General features: G+C 35.2%; 2 protein-coding genes across 4 annotated transcripts; both read right to left on the bottom strand.

The window, feature by feature from the left end:
* Positions 1–231: 231 nt before the first annotated feature.
* LOC149621121 (uncharacterized) lies at positions 232–2712 on the bottom strand. 2 transcript variants are annotated; one of them, XM_089854046.1, is made up of 2 exons: positions 2451–2712; positions 232–2367 (listed from the first exon to the last, which is right to left on the bottom strand). In XM_089854046.1, the coding sequence occupies exon 2, from the start codon at positions 2138–2140 to the stop codon at positions 1028–1030; it is 1113 nt and encodes a 370-aa protein (XP_089710172.1). In that variant the 5' UTR covers positions 2141–2367; positions 2451–2712; the 3' UTR covers positions 232–1027. The 2 variants fall into 2 exon arrangements, with proteins under 2 accessions (XP_089710172.1, XP_089710173.1); XM_089854047.1 differs by having other exon boundaries at positions 2439–2712.
* A 4819-nt stretch (positions 2713–7531) lies between these two features.
* Positions 7532–13182, bottom strand: LOC149621122 (uncharacterized). 2 transcript variants are annotated; one of them, XM_089854197.1, is made up of 7 exons: positions 12509–13182; positions 11089–12469; positions 10959–11021; positions 10699–10830; positions 10499–10635; positions 10383–10426; positions 7532–8987 (listed from the first exon to the last, which is right to left on the bottom strand). In XM_089854197.1, the coding sequence occupies exons 2-7, from the start codon at positions 11161–11163 to the stop codon at positions 8050–8052; spliced, it is 1389 nt and encodes a 462-aa protein (XP_089710323.1). In that variant the 5' UTR covers positions 11164–12469; positions 12509–13182; the 3' UTR covers positions 7532–8049. The 2 variants fall into 2 exon arrangements, with proteins under 2 accessions (XP_089710323.1, XP_089710324.1); XM_089854198.1 differs by lacking the exon at positions 12509–13182 and having other exon boundaries at positions 11089–11170; positions 11298–12489.
* Positions 13183–14641: the final 1459 nt, after the last annotated feature.

Consider the following 14641-nt stretch of genomic DNA (forward strand, 5'->3'; position numbering starts at 1 on the left):
TTTTTGAAAATGGTTTACTAAATAAGGGAAAAATCGACTGTAAAGATTCATTAATTTTGAAATCAATTAGGGAGGGATATACGTTTTTTGAGGAGTGGGCCAGTGAATTATTAAATGAAAATTCTACATTCCAACCAAACAAAGCGACACAAACTGAATATATCTCCTGGCAAACATGGGACCTCCTTAGAATTTGCGTATTTGGAATGGAAGGGTTAGCTTTGGACTTTCTTTCAAGGAATCGAGGATATTTTATTTCACCTTCGCGAATAAATGGTAGCGCTGTTGAAAGCTTATTCGCGCAGTTCAAATATTCAACAGGAAGTAAACTTTCAAGCGTAAACTACAGCCACGCCCGTAAAGCTGTGACAGTACGAGCAAATATTACGGGTAGACACTCTTCAAACAAAGACTACAGAGATGCACCTCTATATATTAGATCTGGGGACTTGTAAAAATCAGTTTATGAAAATCATAATTAAGCGGGAGTTTAACAAGTTGAATCACGTGTATCTTCTATATTTTTTCTATAAATGAACCATATTTCCCTTAAATGTTTTTTAAATATATTATAAAAATATATTTTAAAAATAATTAACCCAAATTTAATTTTAAAGAAACTAAGAACGTTGATTTTATCAGGAGTAAATGTCATTTAAATATGATTTTAATCCTGGAACCACGGATCCCGATAATATGATACCTTTTTCACTGTTTCTCTTAAATTTAAAATTGGATTTTTTATAATAAAAACAATATTTAAAATATTTGACCCACATTTTATTTTAAATAAACAAGGAACATTGATTTTATCAGCGCCAAATGTCACTTAAGTCTGATTAAAGCTATTTATATCTGATTAAAGCCATTTAAATCTGAATTTAATCTTTAATAGGAACCAGGGATCTAGAGCATTTATTATCACATTATTTTTATTCTATGGAATTATTTATTGATTTGCGTTTGTATGATCTCAGAATTAGGAATCATTTAATTGTTGACTAGTTGTATCACAGTTTAGCAGGGGTTAGTAATCCTTTAGGAGAACTCTACCAGCAATTCGTCTGCTTCTTCGAAGCTTGCTAATTTTCACAGTTTTAGTTTTTAATTGCTCACTTGTTTTCCCGGAATTTTCGGAACCAGACAGGCCAGGGGATAGGTTATTAATTGAGTTTGGACTATCTTGCTCATAATAGTTTGATGGACCAGCAGCTTGTCTTACATTGACAGTTTTCAGTCTAGTGACACCTTTAGGTTTTCCTGTTAAGGTAGCTTTGTAGACAGTATTTATTTGACTAGTTTCAGGTGTGATTCGTTTCTTTTTTGTAGCTTTTGACTTCACTGTTTTATTGGCATCCTTCGATCCCCGACTAGATAGTGCTAATAAATTATCCCTTAAACTAACGTCAGTTTTCTTTGATTTTTGCATTTTGCAATAGCTACCCACAAACTCTTGAATACGACAATGCACCATCTTCCTCAACCAGGTTTCAAAAAATTTATTAGAAACTTCCTCACTTATAACTTTAATGTTCTCCTTTAATATTCCATCATTATATAAATCCCTTAGTTCTTTTTTCAGGCTGAAAATTTGCTCAGTTGTTTTTTTAATCAAATTGACTCCATACTTATTGTAATTTCTAGAGTTTGCGTAGCTTCTGGTTACGTCATTAACTTTTCTAATGAAAGGAAGGAACCCTTTTTTTGGAAAAAGTAGGCCTCCTTGGTCGAGAACTTTTAGATCCAACGGAAGATTTTTCTCTTTTTCCACACTCGTCATTTTAAACTGAACAGTCATCTTGTAAAACTGATGTTGCTCTATTGTTTGTTTTACTGAAAGAGTTTTCTTCTTTCCTTTCACTGCAACTTTTCTAATTCCAGCCAAACCACCACCTCCAAGTTTAAGTATTCCACTTAAGCTTTCTTCTTTCATCTTAGCACTGTTGCCATCAGCACTGTCAGCCCAATTTTGTCTCAGATTAACTACTTGACCATATTCGAACACTTTACTCATATAAAATGAAGTAACTGATTCTAACTCAGACGTTTTATCATTTGAGACTAAATTTTTGAAGTGGTCTAAATATGTCTCTCTCACCAAAGCCGCTTCGTTATGGTAATCAAACATGAACTTTGCCATTGCATATTTAGTTTGTTTACGACACTCAGGTTCATTTTCATTTGGGTTTTTACTACTGTTTTTCTTTTTAGGGGCAGATTTAGGCTTGAGAAATTCATCATATACTTTTACTTCCAACTTTTTGTAAACATCAACCAATTCCAACAGAAATTCCGAGATATTTGGAGCAGGGCCATTTTTTAACTTGTTGATTATAAACAAACGCCTTTCACTTGGGTTTTCTTTTTCTATTTGATCATTTGTAAACTTTATGAGTCCATTTAATTCCATTTCATTAACGAATAATTAATTTACCAACTTTATAGTTCACCTTAATGAATAAACTTTACTCTAAGCCTAGTTGTCACTCAGTAGTAAGCAGACGAACACTAGCAGACAGGAGAAAATGGATATCCCAGCATGACTTTCGAAACTTTGCTGCCACGCTATTGGTTAGAAAATATCATACTTATTTTGAATTATAGACGGCGCGACCGAGGCGTTTTCTCTTTTCTGTGTCTACGTTTGAAAGTCCCACTGTATTCTACACTACGGAAGCTAGCGTCTTTAACTCCTTTCGTCATTTACCCCTGGTTGGTGTAATGGTAAGGTACTCAGTGTTGTTTCACTAGGTTGGGTTTGTACTGGAGCTATTTAAGTTGATTTAGAGTTGTCCCAAGGGGAGGTGTCGAAGCTGTTGAGTAGGTTGTTGTTGTTGAAAGCGGTGGAGTAGCGTTTGAGTGCGTTATAGTCGTAGCAGGAATCGATGTCGAAGCTGGTGAGTTGATTGTGTTTATTGCAGGAAGCGATGGCGTTGTGGTGCACTCTAAGAAATTGGAGTGTGATTTAACACCTTTATAAGTACTTTATATGGGTCCAAATTTGACACCGTTACAGGTGTACATTTACACCCCTGAAGGGATTTAATAACACTTATTTGAGCAAAGATAAGTATAAAATTGTGCAACAGAGGTGCAGTTTAACACCTTTTTAACTCTTTTATCGCACTGAAAGTGAATTTTTACTCTCATATTAGTGTTGTGCAAATCCTTAAAGGGTGCGGCATAGCACCTTTCAGGGTGTCGCTTCACACCTTTAAGAGTGGGAGATTATTTGGTAGGATAATAGTAGAAATTCTAGTACTTTTCCTAGACTTAAGAGCAAAACCGATGACGTAAAAACACTATAGTAGCTACATTTTGACCACTCATGACGCATAACTCAAATATCGAGGATGGTTTTCCTGTTTAATTAAATTTTGATTATCCGCCATTCTGCAGTATTATTAGCAATTAATGCTATATTCATAGCAGGGTTCCATCTTGAGAGAACTTCATCACCTATAAGGAGGAAAGTTCTCACATGCAGAACTATACCTCTTTAAGCGAGGGTTGTTGCGTATAAAGTAATTTTTACGGGTTTATAAACTTCTGAAAAAGGCAGAAAGTTTTCAATTCGTACAAATGCATAGGGTATTAAATTAGTTTTGGAGGCTATAATATTCAAGCAGTAGATATAGACGTTCTAGTTAAATTTAATATTCTCTTTTCACTAAGAGTTTTTCGTGCACCAGAAACGCGTTCAATCTAATTTGCACTACAGATTTTACAAAAAAAAAATCCATTTAATACTGTAATTTTTCTCAAAATAATGATAAAACATGTCACAAAAGCAAGAGCTTTGCTTCTCAAGCTGTCCCTACTGTGAGGCCAGTATCTAACCTAGTCTCGTTTTTTAAGAGTATCGCTTAGCACCTGTAAGAGTGTCGCCTAACACGTTTAGCATAGTTTTATGAAGGTACAACACCGCCAGATTACCAATTTCTTTGTTAATTTTATTTAAAGGATAAAACTGTTTTCTTTCATGATTATCATCTTTAAAAAAAGGTTTAACAAGTACGTTTTTCAATAATTTTTTACTGTTTGTATTGACTTTAATATTAAAACATTAATGAAAAATAAATGAAAGACCTTATTCAAGAAACAAGCAGTAATATAATTTTTCATGTTTAATTTCGAACGGTGTTTTAATAGTGTTATTTTACACCGAATTTACACTTTAAATTGGCCCCTAAAAACTCAAGGTAATAAAACTCTCTTTTGGGTGTTTTTACGGTGTTTACACCGTTTTAACACCTTTTTAACACTTCCATTTCTCAGAGTCTGGGTAGTGATGCTATTGTTCGCATCAACGTTGCCGACAATGTGGACGAAGGAGTATGGCCTGATGAAGTTAGTGTAGTAAGAAGTAAAAGTTAACTGTTTTTAATTTTGATACGCTACTTTTTCCTACAGTAAAAAAATTCAAAATAAATTAGAATTTTCAGCTTCTTTACTTTTGTGTCTTTACGTGCTTTTTATTCTCACCATTTTGGAAATTTAATTTATAGTGGGACCGGTAAAATAATAATTAATGCGAGGGTCACTGGTCCCAAGGACCAGTTTAATAATTCCAACATGAGGGGTCGCTAGTCCCGAGGACCACTAACAAAATTCACCTTATTTCCAACCCTGTCCTAGAGTCTATGTTCTAGCAGTAGCATGTCTGTAAAATATCAGAGATTCTTCAAGACTTAATTAAACCACAAAAATACCTATAACCATTTTCAGAGCAAACTAATAATTTTACGGATAAGCTATGTAAAAGTAGATATTTCCCAATTAAATCAATCCATATTTTCTCAATTAAATCAATCCATATTTTATCAATTAAATCAATCCATATTTTATCAATTAAATCAATCCATATTTTATCAATTAAATCAATCCATATTTTATCAATTAAATCAATCCATATTTTATCAATAAAATCAATCCATATTTTATCAATAAAATCAATCCATATTTTATCAAATAAATCAATCCATATTTTATCAATAAAATATACCTCATCAATTACAAATGACTTACTCTAATCAAAAATAATCGAAATTATTAATTAAAATACGGGGTTTTGCGGGGAAAAATCATGAAAACGGTCAATATCCTTCAAATTAAGCACATAGATTCTAATTGAACTCCTCTTTTGAATGATTCTCATCTCCTTAATTGCAACTAGTGTAGGGCATACCAATTGAATTTAACTGAACCCCCTCCGATTTCATTTTTAAACTGGTCCAGGCGATTTTTAAACTGGTCATTTGCCCTGTGCCACCGCCTTATTACCCACGCTCCCGTTCGCCCTATTCGAACTGAGGGGAGACGGTGGGACGGCATAAACCTTAGGTGCCGCCTGGTTATAGCAGGGAGTATGGAACGTTAGAGGGAGTGTTGATCTAATGCTAAAAAAACCGACATACAGTGGCAAATGGGAAAGAAAGTGGGGGTAGGAATTTTTATCTCCGTTCCACAATTTTAGCTAAGGCGCAGGCGCGAGTAACGTCGTTTACTACCGCCAGCAGAGAGAATTTGCCGCCTGCTTCCGCTTCCATTGACTGCTGCCCCACTCACTCTGTTCAACCAACAATCAACGTCTGTTGGGAGGAAACCGAGGCTTAATGAAAATGCCAAATTGTTTTTGAAACGGTTGTAGGAATGATTCAAGGTATTCGCTTAAAAATATATGAAAGGAATATCCTTCCACGCGTTTCCAAAGCCAAAAACCCAGATAGAAAAATGTAAAAGATGGATATTAGCTTGTGGAAGACCGATTTCCAGTAGCTTCTATTCACTTTCAATAAATTTCAAGCTTTGTTTTTGGTTTGTGAAATGGTTTGTAAACGATATTTACCATGTCGGGTCTTGTTAAATACTTAGGGTTACTTGAACAATTAAAAAACAACACTTCTTATAGTTAACCATCATACCATGGCAGAAATTCAAACACGACCTTCCCCTACTAGTTCAAAGCCGGTTTTTAAATTTGACGCATGCGCGCGGACACCCCGATGAGGCCCCGAGTCAGCGCCAGAGAGAGACGATTTTAGCCACGAAGCGAACGAAGGCGCCTATTCACTTTACCACTCCCCAATAGCGTCGCTAGGGTTTGAAATTTGGGGGGGCTAAATCTGGGCAAACTATTTTAAAGTTATTATAAGAACTTAATATAAACAAGATGGCCCAAGGGCTGGGACTTAATAGTAGCCACATCGTTATCTATTTAATTAGCACATAAATAAAAAGAAAAAAATTCAAAGACCCTAAACAAAAATCAGAAGTGTCCGACCTCACAGTGGTAGCGTCTCTTGCTGCTGCGCCAGCCAGCCGGGTTCAATTCCCGGGTGCGGTATGAAATTTTTTTTAATTAAAATAAAACCTCTAACTGAGCTCAGCTACCACTATTGTTTCCATTTAAGCTAAAATCTGACGATAACGAAAGCGAAAACCCCGGCCAGTACTACTACGATGTGGCTAAAAATTGCATAATGGGTTCTTTGGAAAATGTGTAGACCTTTAAAACTATCCGCAAATTTGTGTCAACGTGAAATTATTCGTATTTTAAAGATGTACAACCTTTTATTGATAAGGACTACGGAACCGATTATGAAGGATTTTCACTCGTCTTTAGTTTCTTTTAGTTTTGGTTAGCTTTTAGTCCACACTATTGGGACTCCCTTTGAAAGAACATGAAACATTTTACTTGTCTTCATCTGTTTTTTTCTTCAAAATTTTACAGTTTGATATTGAAAATTTTTTATATATTGCTACAGAATTTTAGGTTGCTAACAGCAAATTTTTGGTAGGGTTTACGGATTATTTTGGGGGGGGGGGCTAAGTTTGGAATTTGGGGGGGCTATAGCCCCTCCAAAAAAGGCCTAGCGACGCCACTGACACTCCCTCTCAAGTCTCTCCTCCCTGATTCCTGCTTTAATCCTTGTGAAATCGTGAAATCACGAAATCTTTGGCAAAAATCACGAAATCTTTCTCGTAATCATTGGCAAAATCACGAAATCTTTCTCGTAATCATTGGCAAAATCACGAAATCTTTATCGTAATCATTGGCAAAATCACGAAATCCCGCACGTTTTTCGGGAATGTCGGACCTCTGAGATGGGGCGCTCTACTTCTAAGACTTCTGAGAAATGGTCTTTGCTTAATAACCTACTTTTTAGGCTTCTCTTAGGGCGTTGTATTTCTAGATATCTAGTGATGTCTAACACCAGACTTCTCACGGCGCTCTGTTTCTAGATATCTTTTTGATATGTCTAATACAAGGTCTCTTAAGGGGCTCTAATATATTCAAAAGGCTCCCGAAGACCCAAAAACATATTATTGAAGACGTTTCAACATATATAGATCTTTCATTCACAATACAAGCAAGGGTTATATGATTAATTTCAGCTCATATGAAAGAAATGGCGGAGTATGATGTTGCCCCATGAATTGACTATATTTTTCAGAATGTTCCAAGGTAAGGTAACTTACTTCAATTGAAATTACCTTCTGAAAATTGATTTAATTTAAACACGATTAATGAATTTTAATATTAGTTAGAATGTTTAATTCTTGAACAACATTTTCTTTCTACAAATGGGACAACTCAAACAATTAAAATTATGTTACAGTAAAATCAGCATATTAAGTAAAATATTTACATTATTTCAAAAAGCAGTATTAACGTATAATGAATAATGGACATTCCACTATTACTACTTGATACCTTCATTTTGAAAAATTTTGAATATTTACAACGATCACATTTGAAGGGTTTTTCTCCACCGTGAATGTATGTCTGTCGTGCAATCAAATTTCAATGGTATTTCACCGCTGTGAATGCGGACATGTCCCAAAAAAAAACTCTTATATTTACTAACAAATTCACAACAGTCATGTACGTCTGAAGGGTTTTTCTCTATTATGAAGGGTATTATGTGTGATCAAAACGAACTTTCATGCGCTAGTAAAGTCACAATGAGCACATTTAAAGGGCTTTCCCCCACTTTGAACGCGTTGATGCCTGATGAAAGTACTCTTGCCAGTGCACCTAAAGTCTTACTGATGGCATTTGAAGGGTTTTCCACCATTGTGTATGCGTTGATGTTTGGTCAAATTAGGCTTCTGTACGCTGGAATAGTCACACTTATCACATTTGAAAGGTTTTTCACCACTGTGAATGCGTTGATGTATGATTAAACTATTCTTGTGAGTGCTGGAATATTCACACTGGTTACATTTGAAGCGTTTTTCGTCACTGTGAACGCGTTGATGTCTGATAAAACTACGTTTGACAGCGCAACCAAAATCACACTGATCACATTGGAAAGGTTTTTCTACAGAGTGATTACGTTTATGTGTGATCAATCCGAACTTCCGCGCGCTAGCGTAGTCACACTGATCACATTGGAAAGGTTTTTCTCCACTGTGAACGCGTTGATGTGAGATCAATACAGACTTCCATGCGCTAGCGTAGTCACACTGATCACATTGGAAAGGTTTTTCAGCACTGTGAACACGTTGATGTCTGATAAAATTACCCTTGACAGCGCATCTAAAATCACACTGATCACAATGGAAAGGTTTTTCTCTACTGTGAACGCTTTGATGTGTGATCAATATAGACTTCCACGCGCATGCGTAGTCACACTGATCACATTGGAAAGGTTTTTCTCCACTGTGAAGTTGTTGATGTGTGATCAATACGGACTTCCACTTGGTAGCGAAGCCACACTGATCACATTGGAAAGGTTTTTCTCCACTGTGAACGCGTTGATGTCTGATAAAACTACTCTTGTCAGCGCACATAAAATCACACTGATCACATTGGAAAGGTTTTTCACCACTGTGTATGCGTTCATGTCTGGTCAAATTACATTTCTGTGTGCTCAAAAATTCACACTGATCACATTTGAAGATTTTTTCTCTAGTAAGAATTTTTATGTGATGGTTTGGACCTCTTTTGTCTTCAGGATTATGTTTTTCCTTGGATTTATCTACAAAAAGCAAAAACTATATTTCATTAAGGAAATAATCACGTAACATCCGGAAAATATAGATACGACACGAGGAAATCGCGATGATACTATAGGATGTGGTCTTAACTTGTATCATACCATTTTTTATGTATCCGCCCACTTATTATCGTTACACTGTGGGGACGGGGAGCGCGCGAAAGATTCCCAGAGTCGCGTCTACTTTTTCCTAGTTATATTCACGCGTAGTTTACAAATTAACATTATCTATATTGTATATAGAATTCTGTAAGGGCGCTTGATAAAATAAGGAATGCCAATTAGGCGTGTGAAGACACAACATTAAAGAAAAGAAGTAGTTTCTTTCTCTCTAAACCAATGCGAGGCTTGTTGTTGGTGTTATATCTTATCAATCACCTATTGTAATAACTAATAGTTCCATACAAAATGTACAAAATAGAAATAATACACAAGGGTTGCATTCTATCACTCACTGAATATAAACTTGGACCAAGTAACGCCACTATATTAATCCTTGTAAATTCTAGAAACCCCCGAAAGAAATAGTCTGGGGTGTAGCCCCTGTGTTTGCGCCAAACCAAGCCACAGAGCAGAACGAGTGTAAAATCTTCCCGTCTCATTAAACTATATTTTTACAAGAGTAATTTCGCTTAAACTATTTCTCCTTAGCACTGATGGAAAATGTCTTGTATGTAGTTTATTATTGTTCCTTAAAACTGATAAAGGCTTAAGAGAACCAAATTTTTTGACATAGGGGTGAATTTTTGTGCTAAACCTTACCGAAAGCAGAAAGTTAAAGTTATAAATAAAAAATAAGTTAATGCGTGGTTCAAATGACGATATACGTGGGTAACAACAGGTTAAAAGTCAACCAAATTGATCCATTAACAATTAGTCTGAAACAGGTTATAGTTGAGTCTAAAAGTACGTCCAGGTTGGAACATGGGTTAGATTATCAGATTATCTAAGTTATATCCCAGCATGCTCTGTCGATCATCAAAAGACTGTTGGGAAATTCGAAATATTTTCTATTTTGGGCCGATGCCTTAATCTTTTCGATTGGCATCAGCAGTAGTTTCGAAATAAAATCAGATTCGCTACTTTCGCCAACATGGGTCGAGTAGAGTTCATTCTTGTATGTTAAGCCATAAAATTGTTCGAAGCAGTTCATTGCATTGCCGTATAATCTACATTCATTAAGGATTCCAAAAACTAGCTTGCCCAACTTCATACTATCACCACTGACTAATAAGGCTTTTAAAATTTGCCGTAAAACTTTTCGGGGCTTTGGTTCAAGCTCATCAGCGTTTGGTTCAATGAACTTTGCACCCAGCGAGTGACTTGTGGGAGACTTTCAGTATTTCATTATTTCATTAAAAATGAAAATCTACACACCAGGCTGCTTGCGGTTCCTGGCCTCAGTAGAGAGTCCTTCCGAACTATACAAATAAATTGTGATAAATAGTCCGTGGAAACAATAAAATGAATACACCTTTTTTCTCTCGCAATACCTTTCCTTTTGAGATTGAGGTTGTTGCTGTTCCGCAACTGGAAGGGATAATGCTTGGCTATCTGGCTCTGAATCATAATCAACTGGTTCAACTTTCACTGATACATCGTTAGCCTTTTGAATTGCTCCATTTTTCTCCTAATGTTTTAGACAATTAACAATGATAAAAGAATATTGCTAATATCTAACCTCATAGGTTACCTTCAGATCTTTGACTTTGTTTTTCAATTCTTCTCTGACCTTATTGAGAAGGTCAATATTCTCTCGTTGCTCATTAATAGTTAATTCATTTCCCATTCGCTCTTTCCTCACGTTTGAAATTAAAACGTCAAACTGAAAAATTCAAATAAGATTCCATTACTACAGCAGATTTCCCTGGGACCTTCAGGCAGAATGCCTTTTAAAGAGACGAGCAAGAAAGATGAGAAACCAATGACGTCAACTATTTTATCAATTATTACCTTGTTCCTCAGTTTCTTCATTTTGTCATCTTTGCTTAAGTAACAATCTTCCTTATCCATTTCCTAAATCAATTTTGCAATTTTTAACTTCATAGTAGAACGAGGAATAGTTCAAAAATATCGCAAATACCTCTCCGAGAACAACTCTTTGAGAATTGACCAAATTCATGTAGGCTTTGCGTAAAGACAGTTTGTGAAGACACATTTCTTTCCTAAAATTAAACTTTGAATGAAGACGTGTTTCGAAACATGGAACATTTTTCGAAGAACAAGCAAATTAAGGAATGGAGAAAAATGTTAATATTTTAAACTACTAAGAGTTTACAGTGTTGCCAGGACCTTTGTGAGACAAAGTTGCTCAAGGCTGAAATGCTTGATTAGTGGGAGAGTGTAGTTACAAAATCCGATTCAATTGATGCATATTAAAACTGATCATATCTCGATCTGGATTGTGTCCGACACGAAAATTGAAAAGTTTTCGTGATTTCTGTTCAATTTAGCTGTTTTGGGCATTTGATTAGTCTTAAAAACGAGGACTACTGCGCCGCTATTGGTTTAGAGGGATTGGTTTAATCCTCACAGGCTGAGAGACGTAAGGGTAAGGTGGGGCATAGTGCGCTCTATCACGAGCTTATCAGGTTCGAATTAGCAGAAGCTACTAAACCAATGGCGGCGTAGTAGCCCTAATTTTTATGATTAATTAAATGCTAATTATTTTGTAATAAGAGATCTTTTTTATTATTATTTTTTTCTTTTGTATTGAGGTAAAATGTTGTTTTCCGACCTTTTCCTTCAAAAATGAATCAAGAAAAGGTTTGGGTTGTACTGTAGATACATTATTTTACACAAATTCAAAATTTAATAGTTAAATACCAATTATGTGAAAATGTATCAAATTGGTTCATTTTATACTTGCCAAATATTTCTAAATCTTGAGTTGATTGAAAAAAATGTCACTATTTGGGGCGCCTAATTCTAACTGCAAATTAAAGGGGCTGTTCGAACAGTGGGACAAACGACGATCTTCCTCATAGAGCTTAACATAGCGGGTGGGTAAAAAAGGAAAGGGGGTCGGACAGCCCCTTTAAGGGGCCTGCCTTTATACGCATGAAATGTCTTGCAGTTCTCGTGAAATCAGAATCGAAGAGTAAATTACAAATGGCGAAAAAATTTAAATGAATTCCGAAATAACACAATTTTTTTGTAATAAGAGATTATTATTTTTTTTTCATAAGTTTCCGTTTTATATTTAGAAAAAGGCCCTCGAAAAGGCCGTTCTTATAAGGTATAATGGGACATATTTCAGAATAGCTCCTGGTAGAGGTCGTTCACTTTTCTTTCTATGTTTATTATATGTAAAATTGCATGAAAAAAATTATGGTGCAAAAATTTTCCAGCGCAAATGATTATTTAAAAAGTTACAACCGTTTAAGTCTTTGGCTTACGCAAAGGCTTAGAGGTCACGAATTAAGATCTCTGCAGACGAAAATAACCAATTAATTAGCTGCCACCTTTACCAAAATTATATTCACCTATTAATTAGCTGCCACCTTTACCAAAATTATATTCACCTATTAATTAGCTGCCACCTTTTCCAAAATATTCTCCTATTAATTAGCTGCCACCTTTTCCAAAATATTTATATATTAGGCTTGGTTAGGTTATTTTAGGTTTGGTTTTGGTATTTTCGTCTGCAGAGATCTTAACTCGTGACTCCTATACGTGTATGGTCCTTTTTCCACTTATAATTGCTTTTTTAGGCTTTTAGCCAATGACATGGATCCCTAAGCCTTTGCGCACGCCAAAGAATTAAAAGCTTGTAACTTTTTCAATAATCATTTGCGCCGAAAAATTTTTGGGCCATAATTTTTTTCATCCAATATTACACATAATAAACATAAAAACAAAAGTGATCTGCTACCAGAAGCTATTCTGTAAAATTGCCGGTTTAATGTTATGTTACCCGGCCTTTTACTTTAAATATGAGAGGCTAATAAAACTTCACTAGCCCATCTGGAACAGGTAGAGGATTTTGAGCCATAGCCATGTAGTTTCGTAAAATTATGTGGTCCTGAGTTAATGTTTGAATATCGCTAGCCTGAGGAGACAAAATGCTCTGGCAAGTTATTCCACGCAATGATTACCCCATCAAAAAATAAATATTTCGCCGCGTCATTTCAAGAATGGGGAAGGTGTATCTTATGGATGGCTGTTCCATGTGTTATAATTGTTGACCACTAAATCTTTGTTTATGGCCATACTTTTTATTATTATTAAAATGTTACGTATATTATCTTAACAGGGAAACTGTACAAAAAGTGATGGAATTTGTTAAAGAATGCCGTGTTGTGGTGGAACGTTTAAACTGGTAAGTGATGAATATAATGCAAATTGGATCGTGTCAAACAGGCATAACGGATCCAAACCTATTGAAACTATTATACCTTGAAAGGAAATAGATCTTTCTTGCTATTTAAAAAAATAAAAAATGCTTGCAGAATAAATAATTTATACGAAGCTAGTTGTAGTTGTATTCAGAAAATGTGCTTGAGAAAATCCCTAGTCTTGAACAAAAGTGTCACAATTTAAGCATCGCTATGTTTTTCTTAGCTTTTTATAGCGAAAGCTACAATGTATGGGGAAACTTTCTTTGTCCGTTTTTGATTTACCCTCAGTTTGAAAAATTATTTTATTTTAGGGTAGATTTTCAATCTCACCAACTCTCGTTACAAAATTCCGAAATGAGTTTAGTAAATCTTCAAAGGTTGGCGATCAAAGAGGTATTTTGCGCAATTATTGCAATATTGCCTGTTTAAGACAAACTGAAGATGACGAAAACTTTGTTTTTAGGAAATGGACTACGAGGAAGAATGTAACTATGATCACTTGAGCAAAGATGATCTAATCAATGAAGTAAAAGCTAGAGATGATCGAATTAGGAAACTGGAAGAAAAGGTATTTTTCAAAGCATAGGAATTTTTTTAGCAGTGTGAAATTAAGCACAGAGATATGAGAAAATTTAAATGGACAGTTGTTGAATCAGGTGTCCCTTAAAATAGAACCAAACTCTATGAGTGGGTTAATTAATTAAGGCTATTGGTGAAAACACCTATCAGGATTGGCACAAAGCTAAGGGGATTGGTAACACGTCCTTCGTTTCTTTATTAACAAAGAAACCCGACGAGGGCCTTTGTTGCTGATCCCCTTCTTGCGTGTCATCATCTTCCCCTTTTTCTTGCTTGCCCCTTTAAAATACGTTAAGCTAAAGAAACTCCGAAGATTGTTTTGTAATGGAATCTCATTTTGTTTATTGTAATGTTTTAATTTCAAAAATGGCAAAAGAGAGAGTGAAAACATCATTTACGATAAATAAGCAAATAGACGAAATTGAAAGACTCAATAGGGTCATTAAAGAGTTGGAAAATAGAATCAAAGATCTGATGGTATGCAAGATCCTTCTCTTTCATAGTCGATGGAAAAATGAATTATTTTAAGAATGAGCGTTATTGTTAATTGTTTTAAAAATAGGAGAAAAGTGGAATACATCAATTAGATAATGATGAATTAGTGAAAACTGAACCCGTTGAAGATGATTTGGGAAATAATGGCCAGGAGTTAACCCTTCCAGTTGTGATGCACAATGTCCAAGGCATGCTGGGTAGAGAAAATATTAGTCAAGAATC

This window comes from Phalangium opilio, unplaced genomic scaffold (genome assembly GCF_054372755.1).
Source record: "Phalangium opilio isolate 3A_F unplaced genomic scaffold, DU_Popi_V2 ptg000209l_1, whole genome shotgun sequence".
Lineage (NCBI taxonomy): Eukaryota > Metazoa > Arthropoda > Arachnida > Opiliones > Phalangiidae > Phalangium > Phalangium opilio.